The sequence below is a fragment of the Cynara cardunculus genome (assembly GCF_001531365.2).
Source record: "Cynara cardunculus var. scolymus isolate 2C chromosome LG 4, CcrdV1, whole genome shotgun sequence".
Lineage (NCBI taxonomy): Eukaryota > Viridiplantae > Streptophyta > Magnoliopsida > Asterales > Asteraceae > Cynara > Cynara cardunculus.
Genome location: NC_037531.1, coordinates 19,920,161 through 19,943,879, shown reverse-complemented (window position 1 = coordinate 19,943,879; position 23,719 = coordinate 19,920,161). Strand labels below are relative to the sequence as shown.

General features: G+C 36.7%; 2 protein-coding genes across 7 annotated transcripts; one reads left to right on the top strand and one right to left on the bottom strand.

The window, feature by feature from the left end:
- Positions 1 to 121: 121 nt before the first annotated feature.
- LOC112511067 (developmentally-regulated G-protein 2) lies at positions 122 to 8,847 on the bottom strand. 3 transcript variants are annotated; one of them, XM_025116456.1, is made up of 12 exons: positions 8,656 to 8,847; positions 7,430 to 7,515; positions 6,982 to 7,049; positions 6,807 to 6,883; positions 6,410 to 6,590; positions 6,136 to 6,192; positions 5,101 to 5,175; positions 4,594 to 4,713; positions 2,920 to 3,090; positions 1,923 to 2,036; positions 1,428 to 1,598; positions 122 to 538 (listed from the first exon to the last, which is right to left on the bottom strand). In XM_025116456.1, the coding sequence occupies exons 2-12, from the start codon at positions 7,497 to 7,499 to the stop codon at positions 443 to 445; spliced, it is 1,200 nt and encodes a 399-aa protein (XP_024972224.1). In that variant the 5' UTR covers positions 7,500 to 7,515; positions 8,656 to 8,847; the 3' UTR covers positions 122 to 442. The 3 variants fall into 3 exon arrangements, with proteins under 3 accessions (XP_024972224.1, XP_024972225.1, XP_024972226.1); XM_025116457.1 differs by lacking the exon at positions 8,656 to 8,847 and having other exon boundaries at positions 300 to 538; positions 7,183 to 7,433; XM_025116458.1 differs by lacking the exons at positions 6,807 to 6,883; positions 6,982 to 7,049; positions 7,430 to 7,515; positions 8,656 to 8,847 and adding an exon at positions 6,673 to 6,787 and having other exon boundaries at positions 300 to 538.
- Positions 8,848 to 11,548: 2,701 nt separating this feature from the next.
- Positions 11,549 to 23,499, top strand: LOC112511438. Of its 4 annotated transcripts, none has more exons than XM_025117054.1 (17): positions 11,549 to 12,005; positions 12,240 to 12,625; positions 12,719 to 12,790; positions 12,889 to 12,951; positions 13,521 to 13,733; positions 14,128 to 14,742; positions 14,818 to 15,567; positions 16,888 to 17,169; positions 17,636 to 17,791; positions 18,001 to 18,395; positions 18,518 to 18,920; positions 19,085 to 19,405; positions 19,550 to 20,225; positions 21,599 to 21,657; positions 21,773 to 22,177; positions 22,790 to 22,828; positions 23,009 to 23,499. In XM_025117054.1, exons 1-17 carry the CDS (start codon positions 11,951 to 11,953, stop codon positions 23,192 to 23,194), a joined length of 5,076 nt encoding a protein of 1,691 aa, XP_024972822.1. In that variant the 5' UTR covers positions 11,549 to 11,950; the 3' UTR covers positions 23,195 to 23,499. The 4 variants fall into 4 exon arrangements, 3 of the variants coding, with proteins under 3 accessions (XP_024972822.1, XP_024972821.1, XP_024972823.1); XM_025117053.1 differs by having other exon boundaries at positions 12,235 to 12,625; XM_025117055.1 differs by lacking the exon at positions 11,549 to 12,005 and having other exon boundaries at positions 12,611 to 12,625; positions 12,900 to 12,951.
- Positions 23,500 to 23,719: the final 220 nt, after the last annotated feature.

Genomic DNA, 23,719 nt, shown 5'->3' with positions numbered 1-23,719 from the left:
CACCCTACTTAATATACAAGCTATATGTTTAGATCAATAACCATATGATGTAGCAAAGTCAATTGTAAGCAAAAGGATGGTATGTTGGTATGAATCAACATGCAAACCAAAACCGAGACGTGCACCTCTAAATGGAACCGAGTACCAACAATTTGAAACTTAAAAGAGTGAAACAAAGCGAAAGCTTTCTAAAACCACATTTGAGTACCAACAGAAACTCCGAAACACGTATCATCGTCTGTTCCTCGGTTCAGCGTAAAATATTAGCCTCACAAGGTTTAAGGGTTCAATAATGAAAACATTACCTATGTCCGATCAAAACGATACAAAAAGATTTTTAAGCTGGTGGTAACACAAGAATGCTCTCAAAATTTTGATATTTTTTCATCTGCCAGCTTCCAAACCCCACAAAAAACACAGTATTAGTAGCCAAGGAGATGTTTTAAGTCTTCAGAGGAGCCTTCTTTTCTCTATCAGCAATTCGAGCAGGGCCAGTTGTGTGTGACTTGAACCGGCCTCTTCCTTCGCTTTCCCTCTCCTGTAATCAACATATATCTCAATAACCATTCAAACAAAATACATACTTTTTCCTATGAAATTAAAGGGGCTGTTTACTTACGGCTTAATGAGCTTAACACTCTGGGCGGCTTATTCGCTCAGCCATACAGGAGTATTTCTTTATGCCTTAATTGTTAAACCATTAAAATAAAATGGCTATATGGAAGAAACCACGACCCCTCACTTGTCCCCATCAACCCATCTGCCCTAGAAATAATCCAACCCTCTATCTTTGCCTCCCTCAAACAACAACACATTTCTATCTAAATAGACATCCAGACACACAACTTAACTCATATGGACCTGTTTGTTAGCAGCTTAATGAGCTTAATGAGACTCACAGCTTATTTGGTCAGCTAATCATGGCTGTTTGGTAGTGGCTAAATGATATAAAAGTGACTTATTCAGTAAGCTTCTAGGAGGGAGCTTTGTGCAGAAAGCCAAGTATTTCCCAAACCTGCTCCACCCTATTAAAAACACGCACATTCCATCTATGAAAAAACCGTCCCAAACAAAAATCTTCTCAATCCATACAGACAGCTGTATCGATACAAGATTTGATGGAGAACCAACCACACAGCCCAAATGAAAAAAAAAAAGTGAACAGCCCCTAAATCTTGTGAACCAAAATCAGTATAAAGACTAGCTGGACTTGGGGGAAACAAGGTAAATTGGGTTACAATTTTGCCATCAACTGAAATGTGGCAATTGGAAACTTCTGCAATTTTCACAAAAGGTGGCAAAAGATTAGACTGCCCTATTGTAAATTGCTAATGGATTTATCAGCTATTTTCATTGTTGAATTCTGTATGTTTGTGTGCATATGGTAGGGGTGTCGAACATTGCAATATGCTCGAAATGAATTATACCTTTTTCTTGACGATCTGAACGACATCCTCATCCTGAAGAACATGACTAAGCCCACAGTGCTGGGGGTAATGCCTTGCACTTGAGCCCCAGACCAGAACATACTTCACATCTTTCACCAGGCTTCTATGTATATGGTTACAGAAGTCTTCTACAGTGCACCCACCTCTATCCTGAAATCAGAAAGAAAAAAAAAACAATTAGGCTATAATCGGCAATATTCTATGAGATCCGAGAGTATGGTAAGTAAGAAATAAATTTATTTCTTACCATACTCCCTATTAGTGTTATTGTAGTGTATAAAGTTGTACTTGACTTTCTAATAAAGTTGGTACTATATCAGTTTTTATCTTCAATATCTGTAGTTATTAATCCATATATGGAATTGACGTAGGACCTATTTTATTTCGGGAAATACAACAATAGTAATTATTCGAGAGCGTAATAAGTATACAGAAACACACACACACACCCAACACAAAGTGTAATAAACATACAGCAGAAAGAACCACAGGATCGCCAAAATCAGGTTGTTGGCCCTGTGGCTTCGTGTAAACCCTGACTAGCCCCATTGCTTCCCACATCTTTGCAAGCAGTCTATCCAAATTCAGCTGTTAAAAGAAGCGGATTAGAGGTTGAAGATTTTAATACAACTTTCTTGAACAAATAACACATGCAGGAGAGTAACTAAAGCTGTAACCGACATTTCGCTAACAAACTAAAAATGTCGATTCAAACTACTTTCAAGAAATCCTGAATGAAACTTCGCTTCAACACCCATTGTCATTATAAACATAGATGACGTATAAAGGCAGAATTTACACTTTTCCACCAACAATATGCTAGGCGAGACCTAGGGGCTGTTTACCAAATGCTTACCGCCGGCGCCAAGAGAAATCACCCTCTCTCACTTATCATGTAACATTCTCAGCCATCAAAATAGATTGTTCCTAAACGTCCTAAACCCAGTAAGTGCTTACCGGGTAAGAGTCTTTTCTCCCACTTACCGAGTAAGACTCTTGGTCCCTATTATCCTCTTACCGGGTAAGTTTCTTGGTCCTTGTCATACTCAATCGATAAGGTATGTGATATGGGTAAATGGTTACTCTGTAAGCATCTAGTAAACGCCCCTTAACTGTCCTCAGTTTTTTTAACTAGGCAAACACCATGCAAGACATAAAACAAGCACGTCAATCCTAGGATATCTTCTTGTGACAAGTCACGAAGATAAGCGGATCCCTTCTACAACTAATGAAACAGCTTTCTATTTTCGTAAGATAATGAAACTATCTAGAACCCAATTTCGGTACAGAAACCTGGGGAAGTTGTTGGAAGCTATTACACAGAAACAATATGGAAACTTTTATAGAAAATTAACAATTCATATCAAAATCTGCCTACACTTCTATGCAAATGAGCAAATGAAGAGACCTCCTATGGTTATGTAGAATTGCAATAATGAAATTAACACACAAGATGAAGTATAGAATATACCTTTAGGTTGCAGCTAATAACGATAGAATTCGGTTGACGTGCTAATTTGTCAACATCATCGATACCTACAACATCTATTTTGTTGTAGACATATATACACTTCATGTACTTACGATTTCCTTCTATAACATCGATCAGATCATCCACAGTGGCATCCTCACGAAATAACACCTGCAAGAGAATGCATACAAAAACAGAGTACTATGATGAGGACACCTTAAGTTGAAACTTGAAAGGCTATTAGACAATTTGTTAAACAGATACCAACAAACCAGGTGCCCATACATGACACAACATAAAGAAAAAGCATTTTCACAGGATCCATCTCAATTTCTGTGTGCAATTTTGGATCTTCAATCCGTGCAGCAATAATTACATAGAGAATAGGTTATGTAAAGTAGGGATTCAGATAGGTTAGTTAAAGTGATTTTACGAATGAACTCAAATATTTTCTCTAATTCTTGGAAAACTAATTCAGAGTGGTGCATAGAGGATTTGCACAACTATTAACTTAGCGAAAGAAAAAATGGATGACAAATAAGCCACTAGTTTTAGTATTAAGAATAACCCTTAGTCACACACAAACACATATATGCTAGTAAAAAGAAAACACGCTGACAACAAAACGCAAATGTTTGTAGACACGTTACAAACTTATCAAGTAGACTTCATGAAAGATTGTGAGCCTATGCAAACAAGATCCTACAGATGATGATCAAATATCACCTGATGACCCTATACTTGGATTTCCAGATAACCATTTTAAGTTGAGTTATCAAGGTTAACTTGTTAAAAAGGAGAACACTGTTTCAGTACTGCGATTGCCTACACATACAAATAACTCGTGGGATCTTGAGAAAAATCAAGAAACTATTGCTTTTGTGATGCAATTCATAGAACTGCCTACATATGAGAAGAAAGGAAGATTTTATGATATTTGTGACATCTGGAGAAACCCTGCCTTGGAGCTCCTCTTGCATCTCTCTCTCTCTAATATATATATATAGATATATATATATATATATACAAGGTTGGGTTCCGATGAGAAGGGAAGTTATGTGAGAAGCGTAAGAAGAGATCTCCACCCTTGGATCAATCCTAATTGAATGTCAACACTAATGAGGTGCACCGAGATGCACCGGATCAATTATATGTAGGGTTGGGTTCCGATGAGAAGGGAAGCTATGGTGAGAAGCGTAAGAAGAGATCTCCACCCTTTGATCAATCCTAATTGAATGTCAACACTAGTGAGGTGCAACGAGATGCACCGGATCAATCCCCTTCTACAGCGGAATTCATGGGTGGGCATGAGATTAAAAGTGATCAAGGGTTCAGATCTCTTCTTACGCTTCTTACCATAACTTCCTTTCTCACACGATCCTTCGCCTATATGTACATACATATCTACCACAACCACTTTTGTAAGTCATGAAAATAGTTGGTGCTTAGTAACTGTAAAAGTACTTGCTGAAAGAATTTCTCCTTCCGCCCAAGGGAAGATAAAAAATGAGTTACATTCTGGTTTAAATAATTTAACTGATGTTTCAACTTACAAAGTACAATAAACACTAGAAATTTCTTTTTGAATTCAATTACCAAAATGATTTCTCAAGCGAAGCCAGTTGGTCATCAGGTTACATACGGCCTATAAACAAAGCTGAAACTTTAGATTACCTCTGCATTGTGAATCTTGTATTCATGTAGAATTTGGTAGCAAAGCTTTTCATCCACATGAGTCAATTGCATGGTGCTGTTGAAGGAAATACCCCCAGTTTTTTTCTTTTTGAAGTATATCTGCCAGGAGAGATCCAATAAGTCAAACAAGAAAAGATAAAAAGAAGCAAGCACTTAAAATAAGAAAAATTGTAGGAGGTGATGAAAGAAATTTACTATCAGATGCTTGTAAGTGCCACATCTGATGAGGCAATCAAGTAAAGGGAAGTGCCTCTCCAAAAGATGCAACCATTAACAACTACAGGTACTAAAAAACACGACCCCTGGATCCCACTAAAAGGCTTTTATCATACGAGATGTACGCTTGAAGGACATGGGAAAAAAATTGCCTTCTCCAAACAAACAATTTTCTATCCCAATCAAGAAAACCGCAAGCCTAAACTTGGGTAGACAGCCCATGGGACTACAACATTTCCAATACAATGAATCAATGGTTTGACACTTTACTTGTGGTGGTTTCTTGTTTAAGCGCAAGCCAACAGCTTCCAGCTCCTTTGTCAATATTTGTCGATGCCCTTCACTCTGAAAATTTGTTAGTTAGATGGAGATTCTTAAAAAATGTCTGAAGATACCTCAACCATAAATCAACATTTAACTACCAACAATAAAGTGCAAAAAATGAAAATACAATGCACACGACAGAGACATGAGCATTGGTAGTGTACTTTGGTGATGCACATTATCAATAAGCAAATGCAAATGGGAAAACCAAGTTGGCTGCTTGTGAATTAAGGAATATTTGCCTCTGAAAACAAAATGAGATCATTATGAAACATGACATTCATTTTGACTTGGAATTTCTAAACATGATTCTGAAGGCAATGAAATTGCAAATTCCAGTGCTTCCATTCAGTTGCCACTTTTCACATTCATTGCCTGATAATATTGTTGGACTTAAGCAGACGAACTGAATGATGTAGTACTAATTTTATCACGACAAATTGCTAGTATAAATACGAGAGTACTAGTATTTGAAGCACACTACCCACTCAACTGCACTCTATGATCTATTGCTTGCTCACTTCAATCTCAAGACACCCACTTTCTATGACTCACATTTGCCACATCTAATCCCTATTTATACTAGGTGGAAGTTTATATAAATTTCACCAACAAAAAACTTCTATAGATATTTCTTATTCTTCAAAATATCTCCACAAAATATTTATTCTCCCATTTTCAGATTGTTTTTCCTTTCTTCTTTCTTCATCTTCACTTCTCCGGATATTTCCTTTTTTCAACTCAAGAATTTTTCGACACGAGAAAGGAGATGTTGATTCCTCAAGTATTATTTGTTGACATTTCATATCGTGGTGACAAGTGACCCAGAAAGCATAATGGATTATAGCATTGAAATTAATAGGTAATATTAGTTCCATCAAGTGTATGAAAACATGATCAGATATTAAATATAGTTTCCAAATCACTGTTTCACCAATAGAGATGGGCTAAACAAGGTTTCAAGTCACAATGAGGACTTACTTTTGAAGCATCAAGAACCATCAGCACAATGTCTGATGACTTCGAAACTGCAATAACCTGAGATGAAAAAGAATGATGTGCCTTAGCATTTAGCAAAGATGGATAAGGTAACTCGATTCAATAGTTTAATGAGCAGTATTTTCTGATTGAAGACTTCACTATTATGTTTGCCCTAAACCCTGCACGTTATACGTCTATTAAACATGCAAAACAAGTTAAGTCACTAGAAAAAAGATGACAGCTAGTCTTATTTAAAAAAATTAAATGCCCATACCTGCCTACCACGCCCCTTACCCTCAGAGGCCCCTTCGATAATTCCAGGAAGATCAAGCAACTGAATTTTAGTATCATTGTAGTGAATAATCCCAGGAATACATGTCAGAGTTGTAAATTCATATGATGCAGCTTCTGAATGTGTTCCCGTCAACATGGTTAAGAGTGTCGATTTTCCCACACTGTATGAAAGAAACAATATCAGAACATTGAGAAGTGATATAAATGAGATCATTTGCATCGGAATACACACTTAGAGCTTACAATTCACAAAAGGCCTAACAAAAGGAATAACTCCAATGCCACATTAAAATCACATGGTTATAACTTGGTGTTAATTTGTATTTGATTTTCTGTAGGTGGAGAAGGGGACCATCAGATCAATCCCAGTAACAGACCTTGGAAATCCTATAAGTGCGACACGACCATGGCCATATTTTGTAACCTCAAAACCCTCTCCAGCTCCACTAGAACCCTGTTTATCATGAAAAAGAATATGACGGTATACATAACAATATAGAAGCATGGTTCAAACGAGCAAACAGTATAGCAAGCATCATATCAATTGCTTACTTTGGGTGGCTCTAATAATTGTGTCCTTAGCTTTGCTATCTTAGCCTTCAGCTGACCCAAATGATATTCTGTGTGTAAAAAGAGGCAAAATGAACTACATATTTGTGAAATAATCTTCATATAGAGAATGATGTATCATTGACAGAAATATGGTATACTAGCAAAGAAGCAAAAGAACAAACTGAGACGGGGTTCAAGAACCTATAAAGTCGAGCTGCATCTCAAGTATAACAACTTGCATACGCCATGAGCATTAACTGCTTGGAAGCAATATAACATGCAAGAAGTATGACAAGAACTCACATACTCTGAATGTAATTTAGTATATTAACATTGGATTTCCCTCAAAGCGTACATATTGCCTTCAAAGATATGCTAACCAAGATAAAATGCCAATGATTTGCATACTGTAGGAACAAAAACAATATGCAAGCCTTTAATTCAAAACCTGTTGCTTTATTTTTCTGAGTTCGAGCCATCTCGGCTTCAATTTCTTTGATCCTTTCTATGATCCCCATCTTTCTTTATGAGCGGCTGTGGATATACATAAGAGAATTATATCAGTAAATTGTATGATGCATTGTTTATGTGTTCCAACAGGTAAGGACCAAACCAACCATACGCATGGTTGCACATGCAAGAAAACATGTACGCCACAAGTGCATCAGACAAACAAACAAGTGCCCAGAACCAACTGATCAATTTACAGTGAACTTGAGTCCAAAACAACCATGTATTGTACCAAAAGAACTGGAGTAGGTATATATCTAGTGTATCTATAGATGAATGCCATGCTGATGACAAATGTCCCAATAATGAACATGCTATAAGTTGCCTTTCAGAGATGGAAAATGTGGAATATGATATAAGCAAGATAAAAGAAAATGCACTTCCCCTTAGCGTCTTCTTCCCAGCTTTCTTCCACTGCACAAACCCCTTGAAAGTGGAATTCAACTTCACCTTTGGATGGGCAAAGACACCCGGCTCCAGCTCCACAAACCATGCATGTTCCATATGGATTTTGTTGAGAACTTAATAAGAGCATTTACTCCTAATGTGGTACTTGCCATGAAAGTTGAATGTAATTATCTAGTTGTGCTCAAACTAAGAAGAACTGTATCTATCAAGCAGCTTAACATCTGTAAAACCAAACCGAAGGAACCTAGTATGTCACATGGGGAGGTGGGGTAAGGGGTATGATATATGCAGACCTCTGCTGAGCAGTTTAACATCTGTGTACTGATTTATTCCTACTTTTCTGGGGCGAGGGGAATTATAGAGTATGTACTTGCAAGAAGCTTTCAGAAGTATCGTAGAATGAAACAATGTGAGGAAGATGTACTCATCAAGTCTAGATTATCGGTAACAAGCCAGCCTAAAATCTGTGCAGATAACAAGTGATATAAGCATCAATGATTATTGCTATAGGCCTTAACAAATAAAGTAATTACTTAAACAGAAGGCATATGTAGTGCGACGGCAGCTTCAGATTTCTGAGGTTATTAGTAAATGATAAAACAATTCAGGCATATCTTATGCAAATTTTACATCGACTTTTAACTTATCGCTGATAAGTGATTGAAGTGAGTAACATTAGAGGCTCAAATCAAGAGGATTAGGCGACAATTGAAGAAATAAGCTGCAACGAAATCAGAAGTTGAAACGAATACATACATGTGTGGATGGATAAAAGGGAGAAGTTGTGCGCTTGATTACGGCAGGGGTTTTAGGGCTGAGGTCGAGTTAGAAAGAATCGGCAACGATGGTAGTGATGGCTGCTACCCCCCTTTTCACGACTAGTGTGATGGTGGATGAATCATGAATGCGTTATCGTACGTCGTCTGTTGCAATTCCAACTCCAACTCCAACTCCAATTCCAATTCCAATTCCAATTTGAGGAGTTGAAAGCAGTCCATTTCCGAGCCCAGTCCAGTTGTTATTTGTAAGAAATGTTCACCAAAAATGTTTACACAATTTAGTACCACTTTACTTTCCCCTTTTTAAATAAATCATCCACTAAATACTTAAAATTTAAAATAATTAATAAATTATTTTGCAGAAAATTCAAATTCCTTCAATATCTTTCTTCTACATATAAGTATAACATGCATGCATACACAATGTATAATTAACCTCAAATAAAATTTCATATTAATAGGTTATTTAGCAGTTGCTTAATGATTTGGTGCGGAACTATCAAGTGATCAGAATGATTAAGAGACTCTCATGGTACAGTGCAGAATAAAATATAATTGTTTAGTAATTGTTTACAGTTAAATTAGAGCACTGAATGGTTAAGGGAGACCCAAGATACAAAATCATTCAGAGAGTGTGCAAACTTTTTTTTTGTCAAACAAGATTCACCTTTTAGCGATTCAGAAATTGTCTCTTAATGTAACTATTAAGAAGTAAACAAACAAACTCTGGGTGTTCATAAGTGGTAGATTTAGATTTTTATTGATATTTAAAATATGTTCACAAGCTATATCCCTTCTTGTATATTTACAATATGATATAAATAATATTAATGTTTATAATGTTTTTAGTTTGTGTGCATATTTATGTTGTGTTTGTGAATTTGGAGAAAAAATGAAGGGAGATAAAATAAATAAAAGAAAATGAATTTTTTTTATTTGTGTTTCGGGAAGGGAAGGAAAAGAAATGAGTGGAAGAAGAAATTTCATGTTTTTGAACAAGAGTGGAAGAAAATGAAAGATGTCATTTTTGCTAATATACTTTAAAAAATATATCATTTAGAATGAAAGATCGGGTAATTTTATAATTCTAATATTTTTTAAAGTTAAATCTATGTCGTTTTCTTCTATTTATTTCCTGTTCCTCCCACGTTTAAGAGAAAAGTTTTTTTTATTAACCTGGATATGCAACCCGCTATGCGAGCCGACTAATCCCAGGGCGACCATTTGCTTTGCAATAGCCCGTAATCACCGCATTTAAACCTCCGTGGCCACAAGAGGATTTTTATTTTTCCTTGGATTTGAATCTAGGACCTCCTGGTACTTTTGACATTTAGAGTCAAACTCAAACTAATCAGACACCACCCTTATGGTTTAGGAGGAAAGCTTTAGAAGCAAATTTATCATTTCATTTATTTACTCTGCTAAAAAGGTTTAAAAAACATGACTTTTTTTTTTATTTTTCTTTTCTTTCTCTGCATGTTCTTTCTTTTTCCTTTGGAAAAAATATTTCGAAAGCACAATCTTAGAATGTGCTTGTGTGTTAGAGGGAGAGGTAACGAGAGAGATGATAAATAAATAAAGGTACTGTTTTAAATCAAAAGGGGTTTTATTTTATTTTTGTAAAGTAAATTGGATCTAAAGAGATAAAAAGCTTTTAAAATAAAGCTCCCACAATTTCGTAATCTACAAAATTGTAAACAACTTTTTCGTTAACCATAGGCGTTGAAGTCGGCTTGCATGTATCTCAACTAAATCCAAATATCCTATAAGAACAACTAGGAAAGTCATTACTGATCTTGCATGTATTGAACGGTTGTAAGAATGATTTTCAAATGTACAAGATTCATTATCACTTGAAGTAACCCACAATTTTCAACTCATGATTCGGATTGAGGTAAATATAAAAAGTAACATTTAGTTTTTCAGTATCTACAATCTTTTAGAGAGTAAGTTTGGAATAAACTGGTTCTCAAACATAGATGGAGAAAATACAAGAATGTGGCGTAATCTTATATCTTGTTACTGTAATAACTCCTAAGCATAGAAAGTGAATTTTTTTCTCTGTAAATATGCAAAAGAAAATTGGCTTGTAATTTATTGATGCATAAATTGTACGAAAAGTTAATATACTTCAATCTAAGTAGCATACTTTCATCTTGGAACTTGGAATATAAAATCTCAAAAAGATAATGATGGTTTTTAAAATAGCTAAAATATAAATTAAACTAAAATACATTACATTTTAATGCAGTTTACTACTTATTAAGTAATCAAACTCATTCAAGGGCTCGAACACAAGTAACGAGTCCATTAAAATATTCAAAAATTTTGTTGTAGTTTAACATCTAATCAAGCCGTGCATTCAAGTGTTGTTGTAGAGGTTAGATATCCCTTGATTTCTTTTTTGCTTTAACTTCATGAGGGTTAGCTCCGTTATTAGTAAGTCTCGGGTATTCAGGGTTTCATCTCAACGGTTCAAGTCCTACACGGCCACTTGAGATTTTTCTGTCGAGACACGTAAAAGCTGACATAATTTAGCTGAGATTAAGAGATGATAATGTGTTAGTCGTAATTATTATTACTACAAAAGACTCATTTAAGGGGGATTTTGCATGAGAAAAGTTGCAAAATGGAGCTTGAAAAGAGAGACAAATCTGAAAAGTAAATAAAGATTAATTTAATAAAATAAAAATGGTGTTTTTATTTTAATTTTAATTTTAATTCATAATTTTAATGGGGATTATGAAGAATAAGTCAACAAGTCAATGTATTTCAAGAAAACAACAATTCACGGAAGGGGTCCTGTACCTGTTCATCATATAGGATATGGCAGCGGTGATCAGAAACTTCATTCTCCCTGGCACGGATTCGAACCCTAAACCTCCATTCTAAAATTTTCTCCCGCCACCATTAATTCACCCTTTTGCCGGTTAACTGCCAACGAGGTTCGTATCTTCACTCATCCATGGACTCCCTCCTCAACCGAGCACTTGAAGAAATTTGTTCCCAAGGAGTCAAGGGACTAAATCTCCGTCATCTTTGGCCCAAGATCCACTCTAATGGTCTCCCCCTCTGCCCTAATGTCAAGAAGGCATTGTGGTCCAATCTTCTCAACATTCCAAGCCTTCGTTTCGAGTGCAAAGCCGTTTCCTACGATGCTCAAGACCCTAACATTCAGTCATTCCAAGATTCGGAGGGGATGGACTTGAAGATTGTCGCGGCGGAGCACATGCTCAACAGCTTCATCGGACTTTACGACATTACAGCATCAGATGCTGGCATTTCTCAGCTACAGCGTCGTGCACTTGAGCGTCTTGCCATTGCCAGGTATGATCAGTCCTAGTGAGAACTTTTACTAAACTGAATATTTGAATTGAGACCAATCGTTAAAATACCAGAATCTACGATAGAAAGAAACGTTTATCACTGAAATGTGAATCATACACACGCTTCCTTGAACTGTTAAGAACAAGTCAATATGTAGTTCAACTGTAAAATTAATGTCACACTGTATGCATAAAGGTTATTCATCTTGCTATACTTTCTACTGGTGCAGAACAGATGGAGTAACCCAAAATGATCTTGCCAAGGAATTTGGCATCAAAGGCAACAACATATACTATATACTAAGGGGTCTAGAATCTCGCGGGTTAATTGTGAGGCAATCAACAATAATAAGAAAGAAAGAAGTTGGGAATGAAGGGGAGTACAAAAATGGTTCAATTGTGAACACCAATATGCTCTATTTATATCGATATGCAAAACATTTGGGTAGTTTACAAAGACTTGAAATTACCAAAGAGGATAAGGCGTCCGACAACATAGATGGAGAGGTTGGTACAAGAGATGGTGTTCCTGAAGAATGCATAAAAGAGGACGTGCACATAAAAGACTATGTGCCTGCAATAAGAGCTATTTGTGATAGGCTAGAAAAAGCAGATGGCAAGGTTACTGTCTATTTCTGCTGAAAGTTATTTACCTTTTGCCTTTTACTTAAGGAAGTGCTAATTGTTAATCGTTCATCTTTTATACATCTGAAGGTTCTCGTCGTCTCGGATATCAAGAAAGATTTAGGTTATTGCAAAACCTCTGGACATAGAGCTTGGAGAAATGTAAGCTAATGTTTTAAAACTTAACATAATCCTACATTTGCTTCTTTAGGTTAATTTCTTGTCCACTGATTTAATTGTATTACTCAAATTTCTCTTAGATCTTGCACAGACTGAAAGATGCTGGTCTAGTTGAGGAGTGTTATGCTACAGTGAACAAGAAGGTAGCTGGTCTATATCGTTTCTGCTATATTTATACTTTGATACCAAAACTTAGCATGCTAAAGGTTTATTTTCGTTGTTCTTACCCTGGGTGATTTCACAAGGACATACCAAACTAGCATCCATTCCCATTATTCTATTTACAGAATTTCTATATATTTTCGTGAGTTTTGAGTTATATATAGGATATATGACTATTATCTGAATCAGTGACAAAAGTAAGGAGGTAGAAGCTTAGTCGTAACTATGATCTGAATCCAACAGGCATAGTCAAACACTTGGATGTAGCATGTTGCAAACTTACATCAAATTGAGAAGGTATAAGAGCAGCAGGGTGGTCTTCTGTTCATCTTTAGCTTCATAAATATATGCTTATTGCCCTTCAAAGATGCATGTATGTGACTTGTTGAAAATTATGGGAAACTTACATCCTTCAATAACTGTATTTAACTGAACTTTAATCTATACTTTAGGACTCGTGTGTCTTCTCGCTTGAATCTGTAGTCATGAGCTGTATGCTTCAGTCAAATTTGCTACTGGCGTTTTCTCTAATATATTTTGTGTGCTTCAGAAAGTTAGCTGTTTACGGCTGCTAAAGAAATTTTCTCCTAAAATGTGTGCACCCAAAAGTCGTGGAGGTGGAGAAGATGATCTTGATACAGAACAACAGGTTAAACCAGTAAAAAGAGGTCAAATCACTGAACAACTTATGGAACTTCCTATTGAGCAACAAATTTATGACATGATTGATGCTGAAGGTTCGAAAGGGTTGATTCTTAACGAGGTACATCATCTTTATTGGTTATAGCATCTTGGAATTAGTTCTGCAAAAATCTGTTTTCCTTTCATATTCCAGATTTTCCAGCTTCCTTTCGCTTCCCCTCTTTTTTTCCCTTTCTTAGAGCTAGAAAATTTATCTACCCGTTCACGTTCTTACATACTTTGTTGCAGATTTTTTTTCTTTCGTTTACCTCCAAATTCTGAATTTTTATTATTTGTATCAAGGTCACCTCTCCCCAACTTGAAATTTTTCTGAAGAATTTTATTGATAGCCAAAACCTAGCAAGTCAAGCAGATTGTTTTTAATGTTTTCTATTCAAGATGCAATTTTTGGGCTACAAATGCATATCTGGCAATATGAGCTATAACTTCATGTATTTCCGAATTAATGCAAACAGGTATACAAGAGGCTTGGCATAAACAATAAACGGTACTATCCTCGCATTCTTGAGATGGTGTCTAGATTTCGGATGCATCTAGATTCAGAAAGCCTTAATAGAGGTGTTGTCTACCGAGTTTGGACTCCTGGGAACTTTAATGCTGTAGTTTCTAATACCCTGCGTGGTAAATTGGACGATACCATGGATGGTAAATTGGAAGATACCATGGATGGGAAATTTCCAACTCATGCACAAGTTGGACAATTGCAGCTAGCTCACACTATCCAAGATTCAGATCATCTGACCTCCAAAGTTGATGGTGAAGCCAGTGAAGAACAGAACATTAATTCTATTTCATCAGGGTTTGCTGATGCATCACCAGCTGTTGGTTGCAATGACAGGCCGCTTGATTCCAGAAGTTCATATAATCTGCAATGTGATGTAAATGGTATAATTTCTGATGCGGAACTTCAAATGGCAAACGTAAAACCTGCAGCAGAAGTTGTTTCTTTGGAGATACCTTCATCTGCTTCACCAGCACGCCGAATTCGCCGCTCGTATACAGTCTATCCATGTCTTGGTCTGAATTCAGCTAGCTTACAGAGGGAAAAACGGATACTTGAAAAACTACAGGTCGTATATTGATGTTTGGCTTCTTTTGCCACCTTGATATATACTTATTTAGCTTTTAGTTTTTCATTTTTGCAGGAAGAGAAAGTCCTTATAAAACCTGAGCTACCTAGGCTGCTTGAGAGTCTTGAGAATATTGAGAAGAAGCATACCGTGATGGACAAGAAGACCTTAGACCGTAGTTTAAATAAACTTCAAGAAGAAGGACATTGCAAGTGCATTTCTTTTGCCGTCCCTGCTGTCACTAATTGTGGCCGCAAGCGTACAATTGATGTGGTTCTGCATCCATCTGTATACAATGCAGAAGACCTATCGGATCGGGTTCAAGAGAGACTTAGGTCTTTTGAAAAGCAAATACGCACCCAAGGTTTTTCTCGACACCAGAGTGGTAAATCGATCCCTGTTTTAAATGACGTGGAGAGAATTTGTACAACAAAATATGTTCCAACTGAGACCTCTGAAGCAATGCGAGACAATGGCTTCGTATTGGCAAAAATGGTTCGTGCAAAGCTGCTTCACATCTTTTTGTGGGGTTATCTCATCAGGTTATCCGGTTGGGATGATGCTATATCAGGAAGACATGGATATGAACAGAAAAACCCATATAGTACATGCAAATTGTTTGAACTAGATGCAGCCATTAAGGCCATGCCGCTTGAGTTGTTCTTGCAGGTTGTAGGATCCTCTATAAAACTCGAGGGTATGATTGAGAAATGCAAGAATGGTTTTTGCCTTTCTGATCTTCCCATACAGGAGTATAAGTGTCTCATGGAAACTCGAGCAACTGCACGTCTCTCATCTCTTATTGGCATCCTAAGACGGTTGAAGGTATTACTCTGAAATTCACTTGGGCAAGTTTAGTTATTTGTTGCCACCTTCAAAGGTAGGCCTCTGGATGCCTCCATGAGGCAACCACCAGTGGAGTTTTAAATATGCTTTAAAACAGGGTGTAAAGTGCTAGAGGACTGATTAGAATGTAGAGGATGAAATGATCTTAAATAGGAGCTCAGGAATCAACGTTTTCTAACTAGTTGGCGCCTGGCGCAACTTAGATTGAGTATTTGCCAAGATATGCAAGAATCTGCAGATTGTGTTGTGCTTATTTATTCTGGACTATACATCCTCTTAAGGGACTGTTTGTTAACAGCTTAATGAGCTTAATAGGACTCAAAATATTCTGGCAGCTACATATGACTCTTTGGCAGTGGCTTACTCGATACGCTTCTAGGAGGAGCTTTATGCAGAAAGCCAAAACAAATTTAAAACCTGCCCCTCCCAATTAAAAAACATGCTCCTTCCATCTATGAAAAAACCCTCCTAGTCTATCGGGCAAATTAATCCACACAGTCAGCTTTATCCATACAAGACTGGGCTGTTTGGTTGGTTTTCCATCAAGTCCTGTATGAATAAAATTGTCTGTGGATTAATCTGTCTGTATAGATAGAGAAATTTTTTCTTTTTGGATGTTTTTTCATAGATGGAAGGAGCCTTTTTCTACTTGGGAGGGACATGTTCGGGAAAAAACTTGGCTTTCTGCATGAAGCTCCCCTCTAGAAACTTACTGAATAAGTCACTTTCTATATCATTAAGCCACTACCAAATGGCCATGTATAGTTGACCGAAGAAGCTGTGAGTCCCATTAAGCTCATCAAGCTGCTAACAAACAGGTCCTAATAGAAAACCAACCAAACAGCCCCTTATATTAGCGATCTTATTTCTTCAAACAACTTTGGGAGAAGCCTTAGTTGATTTGTCCATTGTGTTTATGTACTATAATCAGATTATTGGGCATATTGTATGCCTTGTCCACCATGTTGGGACATCTAACAGTTGCTTAACTTTTGGAAATTATGACAAACTAACATGTACCTGAAAGAAAAGTAATTGTGATGGGGTGTATGACAGCCAACTCGGATTTATATTGGTGGGTGGGGTAAAGGGTATTATAACATGCAGTTGAAGCAGAAAAATGAACAGGACATCAATTATAGTCCAAGTAAAAACAGTTCAAGGGTTAAAATTTTACGTAGTTGGCTGACAAATTTAAATTCATATGAAAATTCAAGGAGCTTTGCAGTTTACTTCATTTGTATAGAATGTCTTTCCGCATTCCTGGTTAGTTCTTACAAGTTCTGCATCACTTGGCAGTTGATACGATTGATTGGTGGAGAACTTCTTGACGCTCCTATGGGTCCACATGCTACTCTTAGACATTCACTCGAACTTAAGCCGTACATTGAGGAACCTGTGGGAATGGTTTTGCCATCTACAGGTGTCAATTCTTTTGATCTTCGCCCTCATATCAGACATGATTTTGTTCTTGCAAGCAGAAAAGTTGTTGACGAATACTGGAACACCTTGGAGTATTGTTATGCTGCTTCTGATCCAAAAGCTGCTATGCATGCATTCCCTGGATCTGCTGTACATGAGGTCCGATGTTCTTTCTTTTTGTCTATATATTGTGTTGATTGCCTGTGTAGTGGTTTGGGACTTAAATCTGAGTCATTCTATTTTTGAACTGGCACAAGGAGGTCAAGTTTTTGTTGGTATGTCTCTTTGTCTTAATGCTGCCAAATCATGTTTTCAAGAGTCGTGCCATTCTTGTTCCTGGATAAATCCAAGAATTTGCGAAGGCACAAGTTTCTGGTTCAAGGTCATAAAATGAAATATTGGTTTGATAAGGGAATGCATTTATTTCCTAGAAGATATGAAGTTCCTGTAATTATTTTTTATATTATTCTCTCTCTTGCTCTCATTTTTAATTAAAAAAGTTGTTCATTGCGGTTTATGTCAATATATGTTTTGATGAGCCACTGATGCACTCATCATTATTTGTTTTCTTTTCATCATATAGCTATATTATTCATTCTTCTCTTCTGAAGCGTGATTTCATCAGGTGTTCTTTTCCCGTTCATGGGCGTCATTCCGCGTTATGACAGCTGATCAGAGGGATAAGCTATTGAAACTTGTAGCAAATGAAGACATAGACAAAAAGATATCCTACAAAAAGTGTGAGAAGATAGCCGAGAATCTTAATTTGACCTTGGAGCAGGTTTGTTTGCTCTTGGTATTTGGTAAAGTTGGACTTGATCTGTGATATGGGCTTTGTTGATATTATGCTTAGGAGAAGCTTTTATGCATATTCTGATATAAATGGAATGTTTTTGAAACTACATGTAGGCTATAATTGATTGCTTATGATAATATTTAGCTTCTTATATTTATTTATCCGTTATGTAAATTGATTGATGCTCATTGCAGGTGCTACGTGTATTTTATGATAAGCGACAAAAGCAAAAATCGAAAGGAGCAGCAAATGCTCCTTCACTTTCTAACAAAAGGAAAAGGTCTTTGAAGGGAAAGCCAGTAAATAATGGAATGGAAGATCTGGTTGATGAAGAGTTGGGCAAACTGAAGCACGCTAAAATGTTGAGTGCAGAAGATGCCACAGAAGAACAAAATTCGTCCCAAAGGTCCTTAGAAGATCATGAAACGGATATGTTGATCGATGAATTGGATGGCCAGAAAGAGGCTGTAGATGATCTTGAAGTAAATGCAGATGAAGATGGTCATTCTTATTCTAATATACACAAGCGCGTCTTATCAAAGCTGCCTCCACGCCAGAAAAGGTTTGCATGGACAGAAAACATAGATAGGTAAGACATCTCTATACAGTTTGAGACCAACATTCATTCTGTTGTACATATTTTGATTTATCAACTTGAGAGGCTGATTAAGTAAATATAATAGCCGAGTCTTAATCCATGATCTCTTTCAGACAGTTGGTGATTGAATACGTAAGAAACCGAGCTGCCCTTGGAGCAAAATTTCATTGTACGGATTGGGTCTCACTTCATAATCTACCTGCACCTCCTCATACATGCAGAAGAAGAATGTCAACTCTGAATAGGAATCATCAGTTCCGAAAAGCTGTAATGAGACTTTGTAACATGCTTAGTGTAAGATACGTAAAGCATCTTGAAAATTCCAAGAACAAACCACTTGGTGATCATACAAATGATTTTAATATCGAAGAGCGATGGGATGATTTTGACAACAAAGATATAAAAATGGTCCTCGATGAGGTTCTTAGCTACAAGCAGACTGCTAAGTCGGAGGCCAAAAAGGGTGCTCGATATATATCCAAGTATAATCAGACAGATGTTGGTGCAGAAGGACATGTAAGACTTGCCCCCTTTCACTTTTTCACCTTTTTGCAAATTTTTCTCACTTAGTTAGCCTGGCTGTTCTATCTTTTGGTTCCTCATGTCCTAAATATCATACCATTTGGCAAATCGTTTTTGAGATTTCATTAATGATTTACTGTTTCTGCTCCCGCTTTTAGGAATTTGATGAAACCACCTTAGTTTCATCAGCTGCTCCTAGCAATGAATTAAAGGGCAGTGGAAGGAGGCAAGCATCCGGTCGAAGATCAAAATGTGATCTTCCCAAAAGCTATGCCATGCTTATGAATGGAGGAAAAGGTTTTGGTACACATGCATACAAGTCATTAGCAGTTTCCAATGCAATAGAGTTATTAAAACTTGTATATCTTAGCACTGCAAAAGCTCCAGAGGTGGCAAATTTGCTAGCTGAAACATTGCGTCGATATTCAGAACACGACATGTTGACTGCCTTTAACTTTCTCAGAGAGAGAAATTTCATGGTAACAAGAGTTGTTTGCTTTTTTGTTTGTAGGCCACATAAAAGTTTCTATCTTCTATACAAGAACAAGCATAATTTGAAATACTTGTAGCCATTTTACTTCTATTTTTTCTATCTGAGCCCCTATGCTTTATTCTGTTGGCAGGTCATGGGTAATAGCATCAATGACTTTGTACTCTCTCGGAAGTTTTCACATAATAGGTCTTCATCTCCGTTTCCTCCTAATACTGGAGAAAGAGTTGTTGAGATGGGTAAGTGGCTTAATGAGCGAGAAAATGATTTATTAGACAACGGTGTAGATCTATATGCTGATCTGCAGTGTGGAGATGTTCTCCAACTGTGTATGCTAATGTGTATGGGAGAAGTATCGATGTTCCCTTGCCTACCTCATGAAGGTGTTGGAGGGATTGAGGACTCGAAGAAACATAATTGTGATGACAATGAAGTGTGTGATGTTGATAATGCTAAGAAGCCAAAATTATTGGACAGTGAAGTATTTTCTCGTAAAGAAAAAGGTTTCCCAGGTATTCAGTTATCCTTAAGTCGTAGTACGATATCAAGAGTTGATGCAATTACATTGTCTTCTGGTTCGAATTTGGAACACAACTCCTCGCCTTCTAAACGAAGCCCCTATGCCTTCTCAATGACAAATGTTGCTTCTGAGTCAACATGGGAAACTATGACTCGCTATGCAAAACATGTAGCATCTTTAGAAGTATCTCCTTTCCTGTTTCAAACTGTTTATTCAGCCATCCGAAAGGCTGGTGACCAAGGCTTAAGCATGGAAGGAATCTCCAATATGATTGATGATATGCAGCAGGGTATGTATGCAATTCTATTGTTCTTCCGTAAACTGTTTTGCGCGCGCGCACACACACACACATATATACAGGGGCCTAATCAAATGAGAACTATGTAGTTTGTGATAACCCGAGATCCAAAGTGAACCATTCATTTGAGATATTTAAGGATATTTCTTAAATAAGTTAAAAAGGGTAATTTGGTAATTTTATTTATAATAACTCATCAAAAGATTTAATCAAATTTTTTAAGGAAATATATGATTAATTTTAATTACCTAATACATATCGTCTTTTAAAGATGTTTGTGGATCAAAGCGTATCATAGTAATAATGTTCACAATGTATTTTTGTTGTTTTATAAAGTGTATCACAGTATGCATTTTCGTTATTTTAGTTGTTTTACAAAGGTATCACAATGTGCATCTTGTATGTATATATGGGTATAACAATGAATATCATTTGTATATATTTTTTTAGGTATCACATTGTGTATATTGTGTTCACATAAGGTTCGTCGGAATAAGATTTGCTGGAATAAAGTTCGCTGGAGAGAGGAGAAATGAGATTTTTAAAATCTCAAAGATGCCCTTAATTAATATTTTAAGTTAAAATTACCATAATTATTAATTTCCTAATTTAACCTTTGATTTGTGGTTGAGATTGGGTCTCACGATTATCACAAATTATTGAGTTCTCCCTTGAATTGCCCCATATATATAGAGAGAGAGGAGGAGGAGGATCAAACGAGAACGATATATATGTATAATATATATATATATATATATATAGAGAGAGAGAGAGAGGGGGGCAAGATCAAACAAGAATGATACCTATTTAAAAGAACACGAAAACGGGGAAATCACGTGCAAAATCACATGTGATTTTACATTAAGGGTCAAAAAAGATGTCCCGGCAACTTGTGGCTGCGTCTTTAGGTCGCCAGACAAGGTCGCCTGAATCACATGTGATTTTGTATGTGATGTCGGTGTAAAATCGCATGTGATTCCTTCGTTTTCGTGTTCTTTTAAATAGGTATTGTTCTAGTTTGATCCTCCCCCCTCTCTATATATATATATATATATATAGAGAGAGAGAGAGAGAGAGAGAGAGGGAGGAGGTTTAAGGGACAATCCCCCAAAAAATGAAAAACCGAGGAACACACTGGTAACCATTCATCTTGATGGTATGCACATGTGCATACAAGTAATTGCAGTTGTTTCTTGGTTTTTATGCATGTGTGTATGTTATGCACATGTGCATTCCGTCCAGATGAACGGTTACGAGGGTATTTCTTAATTTTACATTTTTTGCGGTTTTCCTTGAACCTCTGTGTGTGTGTGTATATATATATATATGAATCTAATAATATGGCTGCATCCTTATCCTTTTAGGGGAAAAGATAGCAGAACTTATTGTTGAGGTGTTTGAGGCATATGGGCGTGCTTTGAAGGTTTGCTTTACAGTTACCTAGCAATTTGAAAATTTCTTGTTCTAGTTGCTTGCTGGTGGGGATTCAATCGATATTGGGGTACACACTGAATTCATCGGTTGTTTAATACATACAGGTCAATGGTTATGATTCTGTCCATGTTGTTGATTCTCTATATCGATCGAAGTACCTTTTGGCCTCAATGGCATCACTTGATCTCAAGGTGCCAGAGAGCTGCACTAATGAAGGCGAGCCATCAAAGTCGGTGCCAGAAGATCATGACAATAGTTTAATGAAAGAAACCTGCACGGAGGTGCATACAAGTACTGATAAGATGCACAGAGTCACCATCCTAAACCACCTGGAAGAGGTTCCTCAACCTAGAATGGATCCAGAGTGTGAATTACGTATTGGTGATTCTCCTTGTTATAAGTCAATATTGCCATGGGTAAATGGAGATGGTACCATCAATGAGAACGTTTACAAGGGACTTGTACGCCGTGTTCTTGGTATCGTGATGCAAAATCCTGGGATATTGGAGGTACGCATTGGTTGAACCTCTCTTTTGCTAATATATAGGAGATCGGGAAGGATAAATAGATAGATTTTTTTACGGCATCTAAACAAGTGTATATATGAACTTGTAAATAAAAAATATATTGCTTTTTTGAATATGCTTGTAGTAGCATGAGTTAGGGCTGTTTATTAGCAGCTTAATGGGACTTACAGCTTATTCAATCAGCTATATATAACTGTTTGATAGTGACTTAATGAGATACAAAGTGGCTTATTTAGTAAGCTTCTAGAGGGAGCTTTATGCAGAAAGCCAAGTTTTTTTTCATACCTCCTGCTCCCAATTAAAAAACACACTTCTTCCATCTATGAAAAAACCCTCCCAAACAAAAACCTTCCCGATCTATACAGACAGATTAATCCACACGGACAACTTTATCCATACAACAGTTAATGAAAAAACAGCCAAATCTGCAGAAGCTGGCCTTTCTTAGACCTGTTTGTCTGATATGAAATCTGTTCTGTTTTAGCTTCAGATTATTTGTATCATGATGCATATACATATATACAGACGCATAATCATTTACGACTGTTTTGGTGATTTCATCGTTTTCTAAGGGAATTTTTTATCTTGTTGCAGGAGCATGTGTTAAGCCGGATGAATATACTGAATCCTCAGGTAATCTTGTTATATTTTTTCTGGAAGGGTGTCCCGGGTTATGCCCAGACTAATCCCAGTAAATTGCGACTGTAAGACATCAGCCCTGATAAAGTCGGTGGTTATGGATGTCTGGAATTGAATCATGTTTATATGTTCCAATCTAAGAATAAATTGTTAACCTTGAATATTACATTTCAGAGCTGTAGAAAATTGTTGGAAGTGATGATTCTTGATGGTCATATCACAGTGAGGAAGATGTATGAGTCCACATTCAATGAGCCTCCACCCATGTTACAATGCCTTCTTGGTTGCAGTTTTAAGAAACCCAAGTTGGTTTGCAGACAACATTTATTTGCAAACCCCCGGAGCATCAGCTTTTTGTAGACTCCTGCACTGTTGTATATATTCGTATAACAAGAATCTGGTTGCTTTTCATGGATTTTAAGTGCAGGTTTGTTTATTTAGCCGTGTGATTCAAACGTATGGCGACTTCTCTTCCTTTAATTTTGTGAAGCCTGAGTTTGATAACCACATTAGAATTATGTCTTGGCAGGGGGGGACCCGGTGCCCGCGCTTCATGGTTTTGTCGTAGTTACCATAATGTTCTGTTCCGTGTCCTTGTATTTCTTAAAACTAGATTTATGAAAGCAGTTTTGTGATGATTAAGTTGGTCTTTAGGGCCGTTCATCCAATTTCTACACATGAAACATTTACCGGTAAGATTCAACAGTTTCACTCAAAAGGAGGAATTTATAACACATGCTGTGCATTCCACCTAATGGGTCACTTTGACAAATATGATTGTTCATGGTTTATCAAACCGTGAAATAAGATTTCTTCACCTCTTAAAAAGCAAACAAACACCTAAATAAATAAAATATTTTATCAACCGTTAGATTAATTGATCTA

What these genes read in the sequence shown, in the direction of transcription:
- LOC112511067 (XM_025116456.1), bottom strand. Translation starts at nt 7,499, where the DNA reads ATGGGGATCATAGAAAGGATCAAAGAAATTGAAGCCGAGATGGCTCGA. An exon ending in TCAGAAAAATAAAGCAACAG is followed by an intron (nt 7,050 to 7,429) that starts GTTTTGAATTAA and finishes TTTTACACACAG; the next exon opens with AATATCATTTGGGTCAGCTG. An exon ending in GTAAGGGGCGTGGTAGGCAG is followed by an intron (nt 6,193 to 6,409) that starts GTATGGGCATTT and finishes TTTTCATCTCAG; the next exon opens with GTTATTGCAGTTTCGAAGTC.
- LOC112511438 (XM_025117053.1), top strand. Translation starts at nt 11,644, where the DNA reads ATGGACTCCCTCCTCAACCGAGCACTTGAAGAAATTTGTTCCCAAGGA. An exon ending in AAGGGTTGATTCTTAACGAG is followed by an intron (nt 13,734 to 14,127) that starts GTACATCATCTT and finishes TAATGCAAACAG; the next exon opens with GTATACAAGAGGCTTGGCAT. An exon ending in AAAATCCTGGGATATTGGAG is followed by an intron (nt 22,178 to 22,789) that starts GTACGCATTGGT and finishes ATCTTGTTGCAG; the next exon opens with GAGCATGTGTTAAGCCGGAT.